The 13,680-nt window shown below is 37.3% G+C and overlaps 1 protein-coding gene across 4 annotated transcripts in view; it reads right to left on the bottom strand.

Annotated features, from left to right (window-relative positions):
• CKAP5 (cytoskeleton associated protein 5) overlaps positions 1 to 13,680 on the bottom strand; it is a 109,784-nt gene that overhangs the window by 28,585 nt on the left and 67,519 nt on the right. For all 4 annotated transcript variants that reach the window (XM_049714372.1, XM_004264070.3, XM_049714370.1 and 1 more), the window contains exons 17-24: positions 10,907 to 11,092; positions 10,292 to 10,386; positions 7,216 to 7,273; positions 6,998 to 7,123; positions 6,244 to 6,383; positions 5,933 to 6,107; positions 5,235 to 5,348; positions 3,660 to 3,788 (exon numbers count right to left, since the gene is read on the bottom strand). In XM_049714372.1, coding sequence (XP_049570329.1) covers positions 3,660 to 3,788; positions 5,235 to 5,348; positions 5,933 to 6,107; positions 6,244 to 6,383; positions 6,998 to 7,123; positions 7,216 to 7,273; positions 10,292 to 10,386; positions 10,907 to 11,092 — 1,023 coding nt within the window. The remainder of the gene's footprint in view (positions 1 to 3,659; positions 3,789 to 5,234; positions 5,349 to 5,932; positions 6,108 to 6,243; positions 6,384 to 6,997; positions 7,124 to 7,215; positions 7,274 to 10,291; positions 10,387 to 10,906; positions 11,093 to 13,680) is intronic.

Here is a 13,680-nt window from a genome sequence, read left to right as displayed (position 1 = left end):
TACCAGGACTTCTGCTTTCTGCCTTACATAGACAGTTTTTCTCTATATCTCTAAAATATTCGTTTTATTTTTTGTTTTGTTTGTTTTTCAGCCATGCCGTGTGGCTTGTGGGATCTTAGTTTCCCGACCAGGGATCAAACCGCAGCCACGGTAGTGAAAGCAGAGTCCTAACGACTGGATGCCAGGGAAATCTGTATTTATTTATTTTTAAAATTAATTTTTTAAACTAAATTTATTTATTCATTTTTGGCTGTGTTGGGTCTTCATTTACTACGCATGGGCTTTCTCTAGTTGTGGTGAGCAGGGGCTACTGCTACTCTTCGTTGTGGTGCGCTGACTTCTCATTGCAGTGGTTTTTCTTGTTGCGGAGCACAGGCTCTAGGTGCATGGGCTTCAGTAGTTGTGGCGTGCGGGTTTCAGTAGTTGTGGCTCGCAGGCTTTAGGTGCATGGGCTTCAGTAGTCGTGGCACGCAGGCTTCAGTAGTTGTGGCTCATGGGTTCTAGAGCGCAGGCTCAGTAGTTGTGGCACACGGGCTTAGTTGCTCTGCAGCATGTGGGATCTTCCCGGGCCAGGGCTCGAACCCGTGTCTCCTGAATTGGCAGGTGGATTCTTAACCACTGCGCCACGAGGGAAGCCCTGCATTTATTTTTTAGTTGAGATATTTATTGAGATGATTATATATTCACATGCAGTTATAAGAAATAATACAGAGAGATCCCAGGCACTCTACTCCGTTTCCTCCAACAGTAGCACTTTATGAAACTATACTATAGTATAAACAACCAGGATATTGACATTGATACAATCCACTGATAATACTCAGATTGACCCAGTCTGATTCTGTCTCATTTGTGTATGTGTCTATATTGCTTTCTCTACAATTTTTTCATGTGTTAGTGTATTCCCGCAGTCAAGATTTTGAACAGCTCCATCCCAAGGATCCCATGTGTTGCCTCTTTTATAACCACATTCACATCCCTCCTCCTACTCCCTAATCCCTGGTAACCACTAATCTGTTTATCCATTTCTAAAATATGAGATTTCAAACTCATATAAATAGAATCATATAGTATGTAACTGTTTGGAATTGGAACTGTCAGCACAATTCCTCTGTGATTTATCTAACTTGTTGCATGTATAAATAATTTGTTTCTTTTACTGCTAAATAGTATTACACATATGGATATACAATAGTTTAAGCATTCACCTGTTGAAAGACATCTGGGCTGTTTCCAGATTTTGGCTATTATGAATCAGCTGCTATGAACATTTGTATATAGGCTTTTGTGTAAACATAAATTTTCATTTTTCTGGAATAAATGCCCAAGACTTGCTGGGTCATACAGTAACTACACGTATAGTCTCGTAAGAAACTGCCCAACTGTTTTCTGGAGTGGCTATACCATTTTACATTTCCACCAGGAGAGTGTTCAAGTTTTTCCACATTCTTGCCAGAATTTGGTGTTATCACAATTTTTTATTTTAGTAATTCTGATAGTTGTCTGTGATATCTCATTGCAGTTTTAATTTGCATTTCCTTGATGGCCAATAATGTTGAACACCTTTCATGGGCTTATTTGCCATCTGTATATCCTCTTCAGTGAAATGTCTGTTCTTGTCTTTTGCCTATTTTGTAATTAGATTTTTAACTGTTGAGTTTTGAGAGTTCTTTATATATATATATATATATATATAATATTATATATATAACATAAATATATATAACATAAATATATAAATAACATAAATATATATATATATATATATATATATTCTCGATGATAGTCCGTTATCAGACACAGAGGTTGCAAATATTTTCTCCCACTCCAGGCTGTCTTTTCATCTTCTTCACATGGTCTTTTGTAGAGTAAGAGTTCTTAATTTTGATGAGGTCCAATTTATCAAATTTTTCTTTGATGAATTGTGGTTTTGGTGTCTAGTCTAAGAATTCTTTGCCTGAAGAATTTCTATATCTTGAAGGTTTTCTCCTATGTTATCTTTAAAAGTTCTATAGTTTTATGTTCTACACTTAAGCCCATAAATCCATTTTGAGTTAATTCTGGTGTAAGATGTGAGGTTTAGGTAAGGTTTAATTTTTTTGTCTCTGGATGTCAACTGCTCCAGCATCATCTGGTGAAAAGGCCACACTTCCTCCACTGAATTACTTTGGAAACACCGTTGAAAATTAGTTGCTCATATTTGTGTGGGTCTATTTCTGGGTTTCCTCTTCAGCTCCACCTATCTGTATCTATCCTCTTCCTCCTACCCCTTGCTATCACAGTGTCTTTTTTTTTTTTTTTTTGGCCACACAGCTTGGCTGGGGGGATCAGTTCCCCAACGAGGAATTGAACCTGAGCCCTTGGCAGTGAAAGCATGGAGTCCTAAGCACTGGACCGCCAGGGAATTCCCCACAGTGTCTTGATTATGTTAGCAATTTAATTTCGTAAGCCCTAATATATGGTAGAGAGGTTCTTTCCATTTTTTTCCCTTCATCAAGATTGTTTTAGCTAGAATATAAATTTTAAAATAACCTTGACTTTGTCTATAAAAAAACTTTCTTGAATTTTGATAAGAATTACATTAAATGCATACATCAATTATGTATTCATTAAATGTATAGAACTGACATTTCTAATTTCTACTATGTTAAATCTTCCAATCCACAAACATGGCATGTCTCTACATCTATGTGGGTCTTCCTTGAATGCTTCATCAGCATTTTTGTAATTTTCAGTAGACATATTTTGTATTTTTTTTGTTAAGTGTATAGCTAAGGATTTCATTTTCTTTGGAGTGACTGTAAACTGTACTATGTTTGTAACTTCGGTTTCCATATGTTCAATGTATTATAAAGAAATGTGATTGACTTTTGTCAAATGTGATTGTGTTTATTTTGTATCCTGCAATCTTACTGAACTCATTTATTAGTTCTAGGAGTTTACTTGTAGATTTCCTGGAATTTTCTATGTAAACAGTCATGTTATCTGCAATTACGGATAGTTTTATTTATTCTTTTTCCAACTGTATGCCTTTCATTTCTTTTTCTTGCCTTATTGCAGTGACTAGAACTTCCAGTTCTATGCAGAGTAACAGCAGTGAAAGTGGACATTCTTGCTTTGTTCCTAATCTTAGGGGGAAAGCATTCAGTCTTTAACCACTAAGAATATTATCATTTACAGAGGTTTTTTGCAGATGCTTTTTATTTAACTTGAGTAATTCTCTTCTATTCCTAACTTACTGATAGCTTTTATCATGAATAGATGTTGGATTTTCTCAAATCCTTTTTTTTGTCAACTGATAGGATTATATGACTTTTCTTTAGCCTGTTGGTATGATGGGTGACACTGATAGACTTTTGAATGTTGAACTATTTTTATGTCATGATTAAAACCTCTTACTTTACCATTTAAGAGTTCAAGCAAAGAGAAAACTTCACAAAAAGGCTAGTCCTTTAAAAAGTTTTATTGTTAAAAAAGCACATGAAAGGAAAAAAGAAAAGGAAGCACATGAATAAAAAAGCTCCAGGAATTTGGTTTCATATTATTAGCGATTTTATAATGGAACTCATTCTATCCATTCATGTATATTTATTAGGTAGGTCCAAGCCTCTATGAAGGTAGAAGACATGAGTAAAGCAAATCATATTTGTGGTACTAACCTCTTGCCTCAAGAAAGGATTTTCCTTTTTGAGCTCTTCAGAAAGATCTTCCCCCTCCAGCCATTCCTTCATGCCAGTCTGTTCTGCCCAAGCATTCACTGTTGCTAGGGCCGCAGCTCGAACATTGTTCTGAATGGAAGAGAGAATCAATAAAGGTAACACTGCTATGGTTTGGAGGTAGGGAGTGAAAAGCCTGTTACTTTATGAACACGAACAATGGAGGTTTCTCTAGAGTCCACATGAACATACTTGGAACATACTTCATCTTCTTTGAAACAGAATGTAGATCCACGTTGTACTGAAACTCCAAAGTAAATTAGAAACATAAAACTCCAAATTGTAAAGATCCCATACTCAGTTAATTAGGGAAAACAGTGACCTGGGCATAAAACATCATGTTAGGGGAACAAACTCTTAGGTTTTGTTTCCTGAACTTCTGGGGACTCTTATGTCCCTGGTTATCTGCTAAAGAATGTAATTCTACCTGTTAGAGAACTCTTAATAGTTAGACTGAAATTAACAATTTGATTGAACATTTTTGTTTTTATATTAATTTGCATTCATAGAATGAGAACGACTTACTGACGTGAAAAATATTAAAATAGTCCAATTCCTCAAATTAAATGTATTACACAAAAATAAAGAGACATTCGAATATTCAATTAAGGATAAACATAAGAGCTTGCAACTTTCAATGTGACAAATTCCAGGACTGTGAAACTGCAAATATCTTACTGAAGTACCAGAAGATCCTACTCTAGTAGTTGAGGGAACAGGTAGAAAATAAAATACATGATCCAAAATTTATACGTTTATTCACTCTTTATACCAACACCTTAAACAATGATATCATAATCATAATAGCAACCATTTTTTGAGTACATACTGTATGAGACAGGTACAGGTACTTTATGTACAGTTGCTTATTTAATTCTGTAAGAATTAAATTTCATAGATAAAAAACTGAAACTCAAAGAAGATAAACAACTTATCTAAGGGTCACAAAGCTAGTGAAATATCTGATCACCTTAATAATGCCTGGGAGGTAAAAAATTTTACGATTTTCCTCCTAATATTCTCTTCTCTAACAAAGTTTATAAACTGTTTACATGCACTCTTACATGTAAGAAAAGGATTGGGGCTTCCCTGGAGGCGCAGTAGTTAAGAATCAGCCTGTCAATGCAAGGGACACAGGTTCGAGCCTTGGCCCAGGAAGATCCCACATGCCGCGGAGCAACTACGCCCGTGTGCCACAACTACTGAGCCTGCGCTCAAGAGCCTGCAAGCCACAACTACTGAGCCCACGCACCACAACTACGGAAGCCCGTGCACCTAGAGCCTGTGCTCTGCAACAAGAAGCCACTGCAATGAGAAGCCCGCACACCATGACGAAGAGTAGCCCCCGCTCGCCACAACTAGAGAAAGCCCGTGCACAGCAACAACGACCCAACACAGCCAAAAATAAAAACAAATAAATAAATAAATTAAAAAAAAAAAAAAAAAGGATTATTCTTAGCCCAGTCATGTGGCTGGCCTATTCCAGAACAGAGCTGTGGTAAAAAGAGTCAGGTTTACCTTGCTGTCTCCAAGCACTGTGATGATAGAGATGCCTAAGTTCTTCACATGTTGCTTGATGTTTGGGCCCATGGCTACTGCCAACTGCTGGAGGATATTCAACGTCTGCTGCACCTGGGTGGGAAAAGCCAACACCTTATGTTCAAACCATTGCAAGGTGTGCTCAAAGTTTTGCAAGTTTGCTGCTATACAGTCAATGCAGTAGGAAGTTTCTGGCCTACTTTAAAAAAATCAGCTCATTATGATACTAATCAGCTTATGAATAATTTTTGGGTGATGGTGTCTCCTTTTATCATCAGTTCATAAAATTGGAATATTAGAATTTTTGACTAGAGATTACAATGCTTTATAATTTTAAAGTAAGGTAAAGCCTAGTTTAAGAAAAATCTCACATAAAAATCCAAATTTAAAAATTAGAAATTAACTTGTTTATGGGTATTACAAGCAGTTTTATACAAAAATACTTAATATCAGAGCCCTGTAAACAGCAAATCTGAGATTCATGAAAATTTGATTAATAAACTTGCCATCTACCAACATATCTTGAGGCACACTTAAGAAATTAAAGGAAGCTATTTCTAGTTCAAAGCAATAGAGTGACTAACTCCTTTTTGTTTTTGCGGGTGAAGGTTACTGAAAAGGATCACCCTGCAGGGGCAGAGAGGGGAGAGAAAAAAACAGGCATATATTCTACGTACCAAGATTTTATTTGAATCGTTGAGTCGACCCTTCAAGGCAGTTGGAAGTTCACCTATGTTTGGCTGGATAAATTTTGCTTCATTGATAATACCTGCCACTTCATCTAGGCCTTCTTTCCTGATCTTCCAATTCTTGTCACCAATCTTAGACACCAACTCTGAAGTGATTTTATCACTGAAAAAAAAAAGACAGAATCCTTAATTCCAGATGCCTAAAAGAACAATGATGTCACAGAAGTACCCTGACTGAGAAATAGAAGACACCATTAAGAACTAAGTATAATACATCAAATAAATCATTAGCAACAAACCTGATTTCTGTCCTTGGCAAAAGATCCACAACATCATTGCCCCCATCATCTGGTTCGTCTCCATCTTCTCCTTCATCTGTACCACTTGTACTGTGTTTGGAAATCCCTCTGGTTGGAGCAGGTGGGTTCTGTCCCTGCATCTACACACAAATAAGTCAGTGAGGCTAATGAACTTGATGAAGAATATGAGAGCAAACTGGTTAGAGAATGGTACCTGTGTCAAACTTTCATATTCCTTCATAATACTTAATATTCACACAGCACATATTTTAATTCCTACTTAGATTCCAATTTTGAGACTATGTGACAAAAGATATCTTTATACAAACCTATTAGAATATGACTTCTCAATCATAAAGCTGTCATTTGACTTGTATGCCCAAGACAATACACAGCAAGTCTGCCAAAACTTAGCAATTTCAATTAGAAAGTTTATTCAAGGAAGGTCAAATTTCTTTTTACTTAAAAAAAAAAATTTAATGTTATATTTAGTGTACTTTTGGAATAGGTAATACATTCAAAATGTTTAATATTCCAAAGCCACAAAGGGGAAAATGTCCCATCCTATACTATAGCTATCTAGTTCTCTTCCTCACAAAGTCATCTATTTCTTATGAATTCTTCCCAGGGATACCTTATACATATAAAAGCAAATACATACATATTCTTCATTCCAAAGGGTTAAAAGTTTAAACTTAACTAATATAAGCATTCTCAAGTCAACTATGGATTGTATCATTTGTGGAATCTTTACCTTCTCAAATTCTGCATCTATCTGGGATAGGAGGGCAGGCTTCTCATCCTCAAAGAACATTCGCAAAGAGGGACCAACGTACAGATACATCACGCCAAGCAAGGTGATGGCAGAAGTCCTCACAGCCTGGCAGAACAAAAATAACTTTTCAGATCAGAACAGAACCATAAAGATGGCTGTACTTACCACTCTTCCTATACATGCTGGTATGTACTCACTGGGTTTGTTGCAGCAAGAGCTGTCTTCACATTGCTAATGAAAGCTTTCACGTTCAATCTAGAAGAAATGATACTTAGAATGAAAAACAAGTGAAACCTCAAAATACTCAATGGAGTTTTATAAAGCCAGACTCTAGAACCAGCTTCCTTTAGATATGTCCTGAGTTTCACCTATTCTCTTTCTACACTCATTTAAAGTAAGCTTTAAGTACTATCTATATGCATTAGATCAATCCAGTGTTGATCTCTTTCCTGAACTCCAGATTCATATATCCGACTGCCTTTGTGACATTTCCATTTTTATGTCTAGTAGATAACCTACATCTGTCAAAACCAAACTCCTGATTGTCCACAGCCCGCCCCCAAACCTGTTCTTCCCATAGTCTTCCCTATCTCAGTAAACAGGCACTTCATTCTCCAGTTGCTCAGGCCATCCCTGACTCCTCAGAGTCACCCTTGACTCCTCTTCTCTCTTAAGTTCAATATCCTGCTTAGTTCTACCTTCAAAATATATTCTGAGTCATAATACTTCCAAGCCATATAATTTCTTGACAGGATTATTTCAGTAGCCTTCTAATTAGTCTCCCTGCTTCTGCCCTTGATCTTCACTATCTGTTCTGACTGAATAATCCTCGTATTATTCTGCTCAAAACTATCTAATGGTTTCCAATTTATTCAAAACTTTGAGGCCCTACACAACCTGGGCCCCTGTTCTTTCTTCAATCTTTATCTCCTACCACTCCCTACTCCCTCACTCTTCTACTTCAACTGCATTCTGAAGAACAATTACTCCTTGCTATTTTAAAATATATCACATGTGCTCCTGCCACAGGGCTTTTGCACTTGCTGTTCACTTCATCTAGAATGTTTTTCTCCCAGGACTTCCCTAACCACTTCCTGACGCAGTGGTTAAAAACCTGCCTGCCAATGCAAGGGACACAGGTTCAAGCCCTGGTCCAGGAAGATCCCACATGCCGCGGAGCAACTAAGCCTGTGCACCACAACTACTGAGCCTGAGCTCTAGAGCCCGCGAGCCACAACTACTGAGCCTGCGTGCCACAACTACTGAAGCCCATGCGCCTAGAGCCCATGCTCCGCAACAAGAGAAGCCACTGCAACGAGAAGCCCACGCACCACAACGAAGAGTAGCCCCTGCTCGCCGCAACTAGAGAAAGCCTGCGCACAGCAACAAAGACCCAATACAGCCAAAAATGAATAAATAAAATAACTTTATGAAAAAAAAAATCTTGGCTTTGCCACTTTCTGTGACTTGGGCAGATCACTCAAGCTTTCAGTGCTCTAGTTTCCTCATCTATAAAAGGAGAGAACAATACCTCACATGGTTTTTAATGATGATTAAATCAAATGAGTTATTATTTAGAAAGTGCCAGGCATAAAGTAAGTCTATAAAATTTTGTTAAATAAAATACAATAGTTCCCCCTTATCTGGGAGGGATACTTTCCAAACCCCCCAGTGGATTCCTGAAACCGTGGATAGTACTACATATACTATTTTTTTCCTATACCTATGGAACTATGATAAAGTTTAATTTATAAATTAGACACAGTAAGAGATTAGTAATAATAACTAATAACAGAATAGAACAATTATAACAATATACTGTAATAAAAGTTATGTGAGTGTGCTCTTTCTCCTTAATCAATTTTTTCAACTCTACCAGAAATGCAGAGGCTGCTTCACTGGCAAACGCAGCCTCTCCTGTAATTTTTACATTTTTCAGTCCCAACCTGTTTCTGAATCTGTGTAGCCATCCTTACTTGCAGCAAATGGCTTGGTGTCACTTGTTTCAGGGGATCCCTTACTGAAATCTTCATAGGCTGCACGCTTTTGGGTGGAATACATTGCCATCAGTCATGTTTTCTTTCCGTTTATGTCTTCCACCCAAAAATTCAATGCCTTTTCCATCTTAACTAAGCACTTACAATGTTTGCAGTTTGAGGTGCAACAGTGAAACTCACGAATTTTTTTCCTTCACAATTTATGGATAGAAGATTCTTACTGTAGATCTTAGCAACCTCAGCATGCCAGTTTTTTCTTTCCTTACTGAGTTGAGAACTTTCGCTTTTTTACCTAAAGGAAGCACTTTACAGCTTCTTTTTAGCATATCCAAATTGCCAGCATCTCTACTCTTGCACTTTGGGGCAATTTTTTTTACGACTTTTTTGATGTGGACCATTTTTAAAGTCTTTATTTAATTTCTTACAATATTGCTTCTGTTTTATGTTTTTGTTTTTTGGCCGCGAGGCATGTGGGATCTTAGCTCCCTGACCAGGGATCGAACCCGCTCCCCCTGCATTGGAAAGCAAAGTCCCAACCACTGGACAGCCAGGGAAGTCCCATAGGGCCATTATTAAGTAAAATAAGGGTTACTTGAACAGCAGCACTGCAATACCACAAGGATCGATCTGTAACTGAGACAGCTACTAAGTGACTGATGGGTGGGATACACTGGACAAAGGAATGATTCATATCCTGGGCAGGACAGTGAGATTTCATCATGCTACTCAGAACGGCCCACAGTTTAAAACTTATAAATTGTTTATTTCTGAAATTTTCCATTTAATATTTTTTGAATGCAGTTGACTGTGGGTAACTGACACTGTGGAAGGTGAAACCACAGATAAGCGGGGGACTACTGTAAACAAATGTGATCAATAGACAAATAACTTTGGGAAAGAGTGGGTTAAACAAGTGTCTCAACTGCAGGACTTCTCAGAGCCTTTAATTTTCCAACGTGCACTATAGATCTCTAAACAAGTGTGATTTTATATAGTATTTTCCAAATGTATTTGACTAGAAATCCTTGGAACTGGCTTTTCTGTGGGACAGTTACAAATACTTGAGGAAAAATAACTTAGAGAACTCTAATATTAGTGGATATCAAAATGCAGGAGCACAAGCCAATATAGGCTTTTGGAACAAAGGTAGTCTTGTTTTATATAAATTATAGACAATCCAGCTCTGGCTTCTCAGAAATAAGCAGCAATAGCTACAACAAATATAATCACCAGTTAGAGACTGGCAAAACATGTGCTTGATTTCTTTCTGACTTACCCAGAAAAACCAAATTCTTTTATTGCATTTGATAGCCAATTCAGAGTTTCTGACTGATTCTTGGGATTCTTCTGTAAGAAAGCCATTGACATAACCTGGAGTGGAAAAACAAACATACAAAAAACCAAAACAGATCTGTGTTTTCTCTCATATTTCTCACAGAAATATAGCTTGACATTAAGGCAGTAGTAGATTAAGCGTGGTTTTCCTGATGCTAACACAACTGCAAGAATGCCTTAGGAATGAAATATTTAATTTACACAAGAAAATGAGGTCAGTGACAGAAGTATTCTCACAGTATTGTACATCAACTAATACTTCAATAAAAAAATTTTTTTTAAAAGGCAATCTGGACCGTTTACAACTTTTCATTAGTGGTCACTCTGGATGATAATGTCTTAAGAGAAAATTACTTTCATTCTTAATAGAATATTCTTGACTAAGACAATTTTAATTATCAGGCAACAGTGCAAAAATTACTAAAGGTAAAAGTAAAACAGTATCAAAAAAGGTTTTACTTGAGAAGAAAAGAACTAAAGTTTAACTAATAACTTTAAATTAAAATTTGGGAAAAAACTGGGAAAACTTGAGGAAAGAGAGCTCTGTGTCACTAACCTGTTCAGCTGTCCATGGCAACATACAAGCTTCTGCTATTGCTGTCATAGCTTCTTTTGCATTGTTCCCACATTTCACATCTCCAATCTTGTCTACAAGGCCATCTAAGACGATCTGAGCTGAAGTTTTGGAAAAATTTCCCTTCTGGGCAATCAAAGCAACTATGTGAAGCTTCATTTGCATCACCTGAACAAGGATAAGTATCAGAAAGTTATGAGTAAGCCAAAGACATTTTTTTTGGCGGGGGTGGGGCGTGCCACGCGGCTTCTGGGATCTTAGTTCCCTGACCAGAGATTGAACCAGGCCCTCGGCAGTGAAAGTGCCAAGTCCTAACCACTGGACCGCCAGGGAATTGCCCAAAGACATTTATTTATTTACTTATTTTTATAGCAGGCTGAAGATGTAACAGCTGAGAACATGACCAAACTAAAATCAAACTTTAAACCAAGAAACAAAATAATTTTTATCCTTTAATTGTTATCAATTAATGTAGCTGATAGCTAAGACAGAAAAAAAGCCACTCAGTGTTTTAAAATATTAACAAGCAATGTTACCACATGAAGTTTATGAATTGAAAAATATAATTTCTATATTCTCCTTCCCCTATGGTTATCTGCATATAGTACTGAGCATACATCCTGAAATACATAATAAAATGACCATACTAATTCAGAGTTCCTACTAGAGTTGCCCACAAAAAAAATTACAACCCTCGTGTACACACACACACACACACACACACACACACACCAGAACTTGAGAGATTTAAAGAATTTGTAGATTTTTAAGTGGAAGAATGGAAGGAACTGTGAAAAACAATTTAAAGATATTAATGTGATGATGGCAGATGTCTGGGACTTCAGACACTTTTGACCAAAAATATTTCCCTTTTTCCTGTTTGAATATTTAAATAACAAGTGTTGGCAAGGAAGTAGAGAAACTGGAACTCTCCTGCACTGCTAGTGCAAAGATAAAATGGTACAGCCACTTTAGAAAACAGTTTGTCAGTTTCTCAGAAAGTTAAACACAGAGTCACCATAAGACCCAGCAATTCTACTAGGTATATACATGTGTTCACACAAAAGTTTGTACATGAAAGTTCATAGTAGCATTATTCACAATAGCCCCAAAGCAGAAACAATGCAAATGCACATCAACTTATGAATGGGAAGGGACTTCCCTGGTGGTCCAGTGGTTAAGACTCCGTGCTTCCAATGAAGGGGTCGCGGGATCCCTGGTTGGAGAACTAAGATTCCATATGCTACGTGACACAGCCGAAGAAAAAACAAAGAACTTATGAATGGGTAAATAAAATGTTGTATATCCATATGATGGAATACTGTTTAGCAATAAAAGACTGTAGGGATTCCCTGGTGGCGCAGTGGTTGACAGTCCACCTGCTTATGCAGGGGAGGTGGGTTCGTGCCCCAGTCCAGGAGGATCCCACATGCCGCGGAGCGGCTGGGCCCGTGGGCCATGGCCGCTGAGCCTGCATGTCCGGAGACTGTGCTCCGCAGCGGGAGAGGCCATGGCCGTGAGAGGCCCGCGTACCGCAAAAAAAAAAAAAGACTGTAGAGTTGATATATGCTACAGTATGGATGAACCTTGAAAACATTATGCTAAGTAAAAGCCAGACACAAAAGGCCACATCATTCTATTTACATGAAATGTCCAGGAGAAGTGATCCATAGAGAGAGAAAGTAGATTAATTGTTGCCAGGGACTGGGGGTGGGGACTTGGGGAGGAATAGAGAGTGACTACTGATGGGTATGGGGTTTCTTTTTGGGGTGATGAAAATACTCTAAAATTAAATAGTGGTAGGAGTTGCTAACTATGTGTATAGACTAAAAACAGCTGCACTGTACCGTTTAAAACAATTTTATACCCTCAGGAAAGTTGTTATAAAGGAAAAAAAGATATAAAATTATCTCTTGATATGGATCTAATACAAAGAAGGGTATTAGCTCAAATCAGGTGTGCTTCTTTCACCTATCTGAGAAGCTACGTAAGGGGAGTTTTAAAAGTGGTGGTGTGAGGGGAAGAAGGCAGTATCAGAACCTTCTGGCACGGGAAACCTTTGTGGAGCTGGATGGTTTGGATGAGGTTATAACGCAGTGCTAAGGGAACAGTGAGCAAGGGAGCTATGGTCCTAAACAGAGAATAAGAGGTGGCAAAACAGAAGTAAAAAAGAGACTAGCAGGAAGCCAAAAATAAACCTGATACATTTCAAACTTTTGTTTCCCATCAGCTCTATGTATGTCTAGAGGAGAAGAAGAAAACACTTTTCTCATTTTCCTTCATGTATTACTTTCCTATACCTCCCTTTACACCTACTTTTTAAACTAAATAACGCTACTGCTCAATTTCATCTCTATTATCAGTTAATGAGTTAAACCGGTTATGTGGTAATTTTTTATTGGCAATTTAAAGACTACATTTATTTTTTATGCAAAGAAATAAGAAAGCTATCTCATTGTTCATCCCTCCCTATATTCGAGGGCTTCCAGGTTTAAATAATGAGAAAAAATGCATACATATGAATTAACAAACAATAAGTATTTGTATATATATAAACTCCTAAATGCACAAAGTTAGAGTTATGTGTTTAATCAAAATGCACACATTCCACTGTTCATTTAAAATTACATGACACATTGGCTGAGTGATTTTAAAAAAAAGAACAAGCTAAAAATTACCAAACTATACCTCTCTAATACACCATAGGATGATGTAATGAAAATTACTTCAATAAAAGATATTAAATCTCTAATTTA

This window comes from Orcinus orca, chromosome 8 (genome assembly GCF_937001465.1).
Source record: "Orcinus orca chromosome 8, mOrcOrc1.1, whole genome shotgun sequence".
Lineage (NCBI taxonomy): Eukaryota > Metazoa > Chordata > Mammalia > Artiodactyla > Delphinidae > Orcinus > Orcinus orca.
Note: the sequence above shows the minus strand (reverse complement) of the source record. Positions and strands in the feature narration are given on the sequence as shown.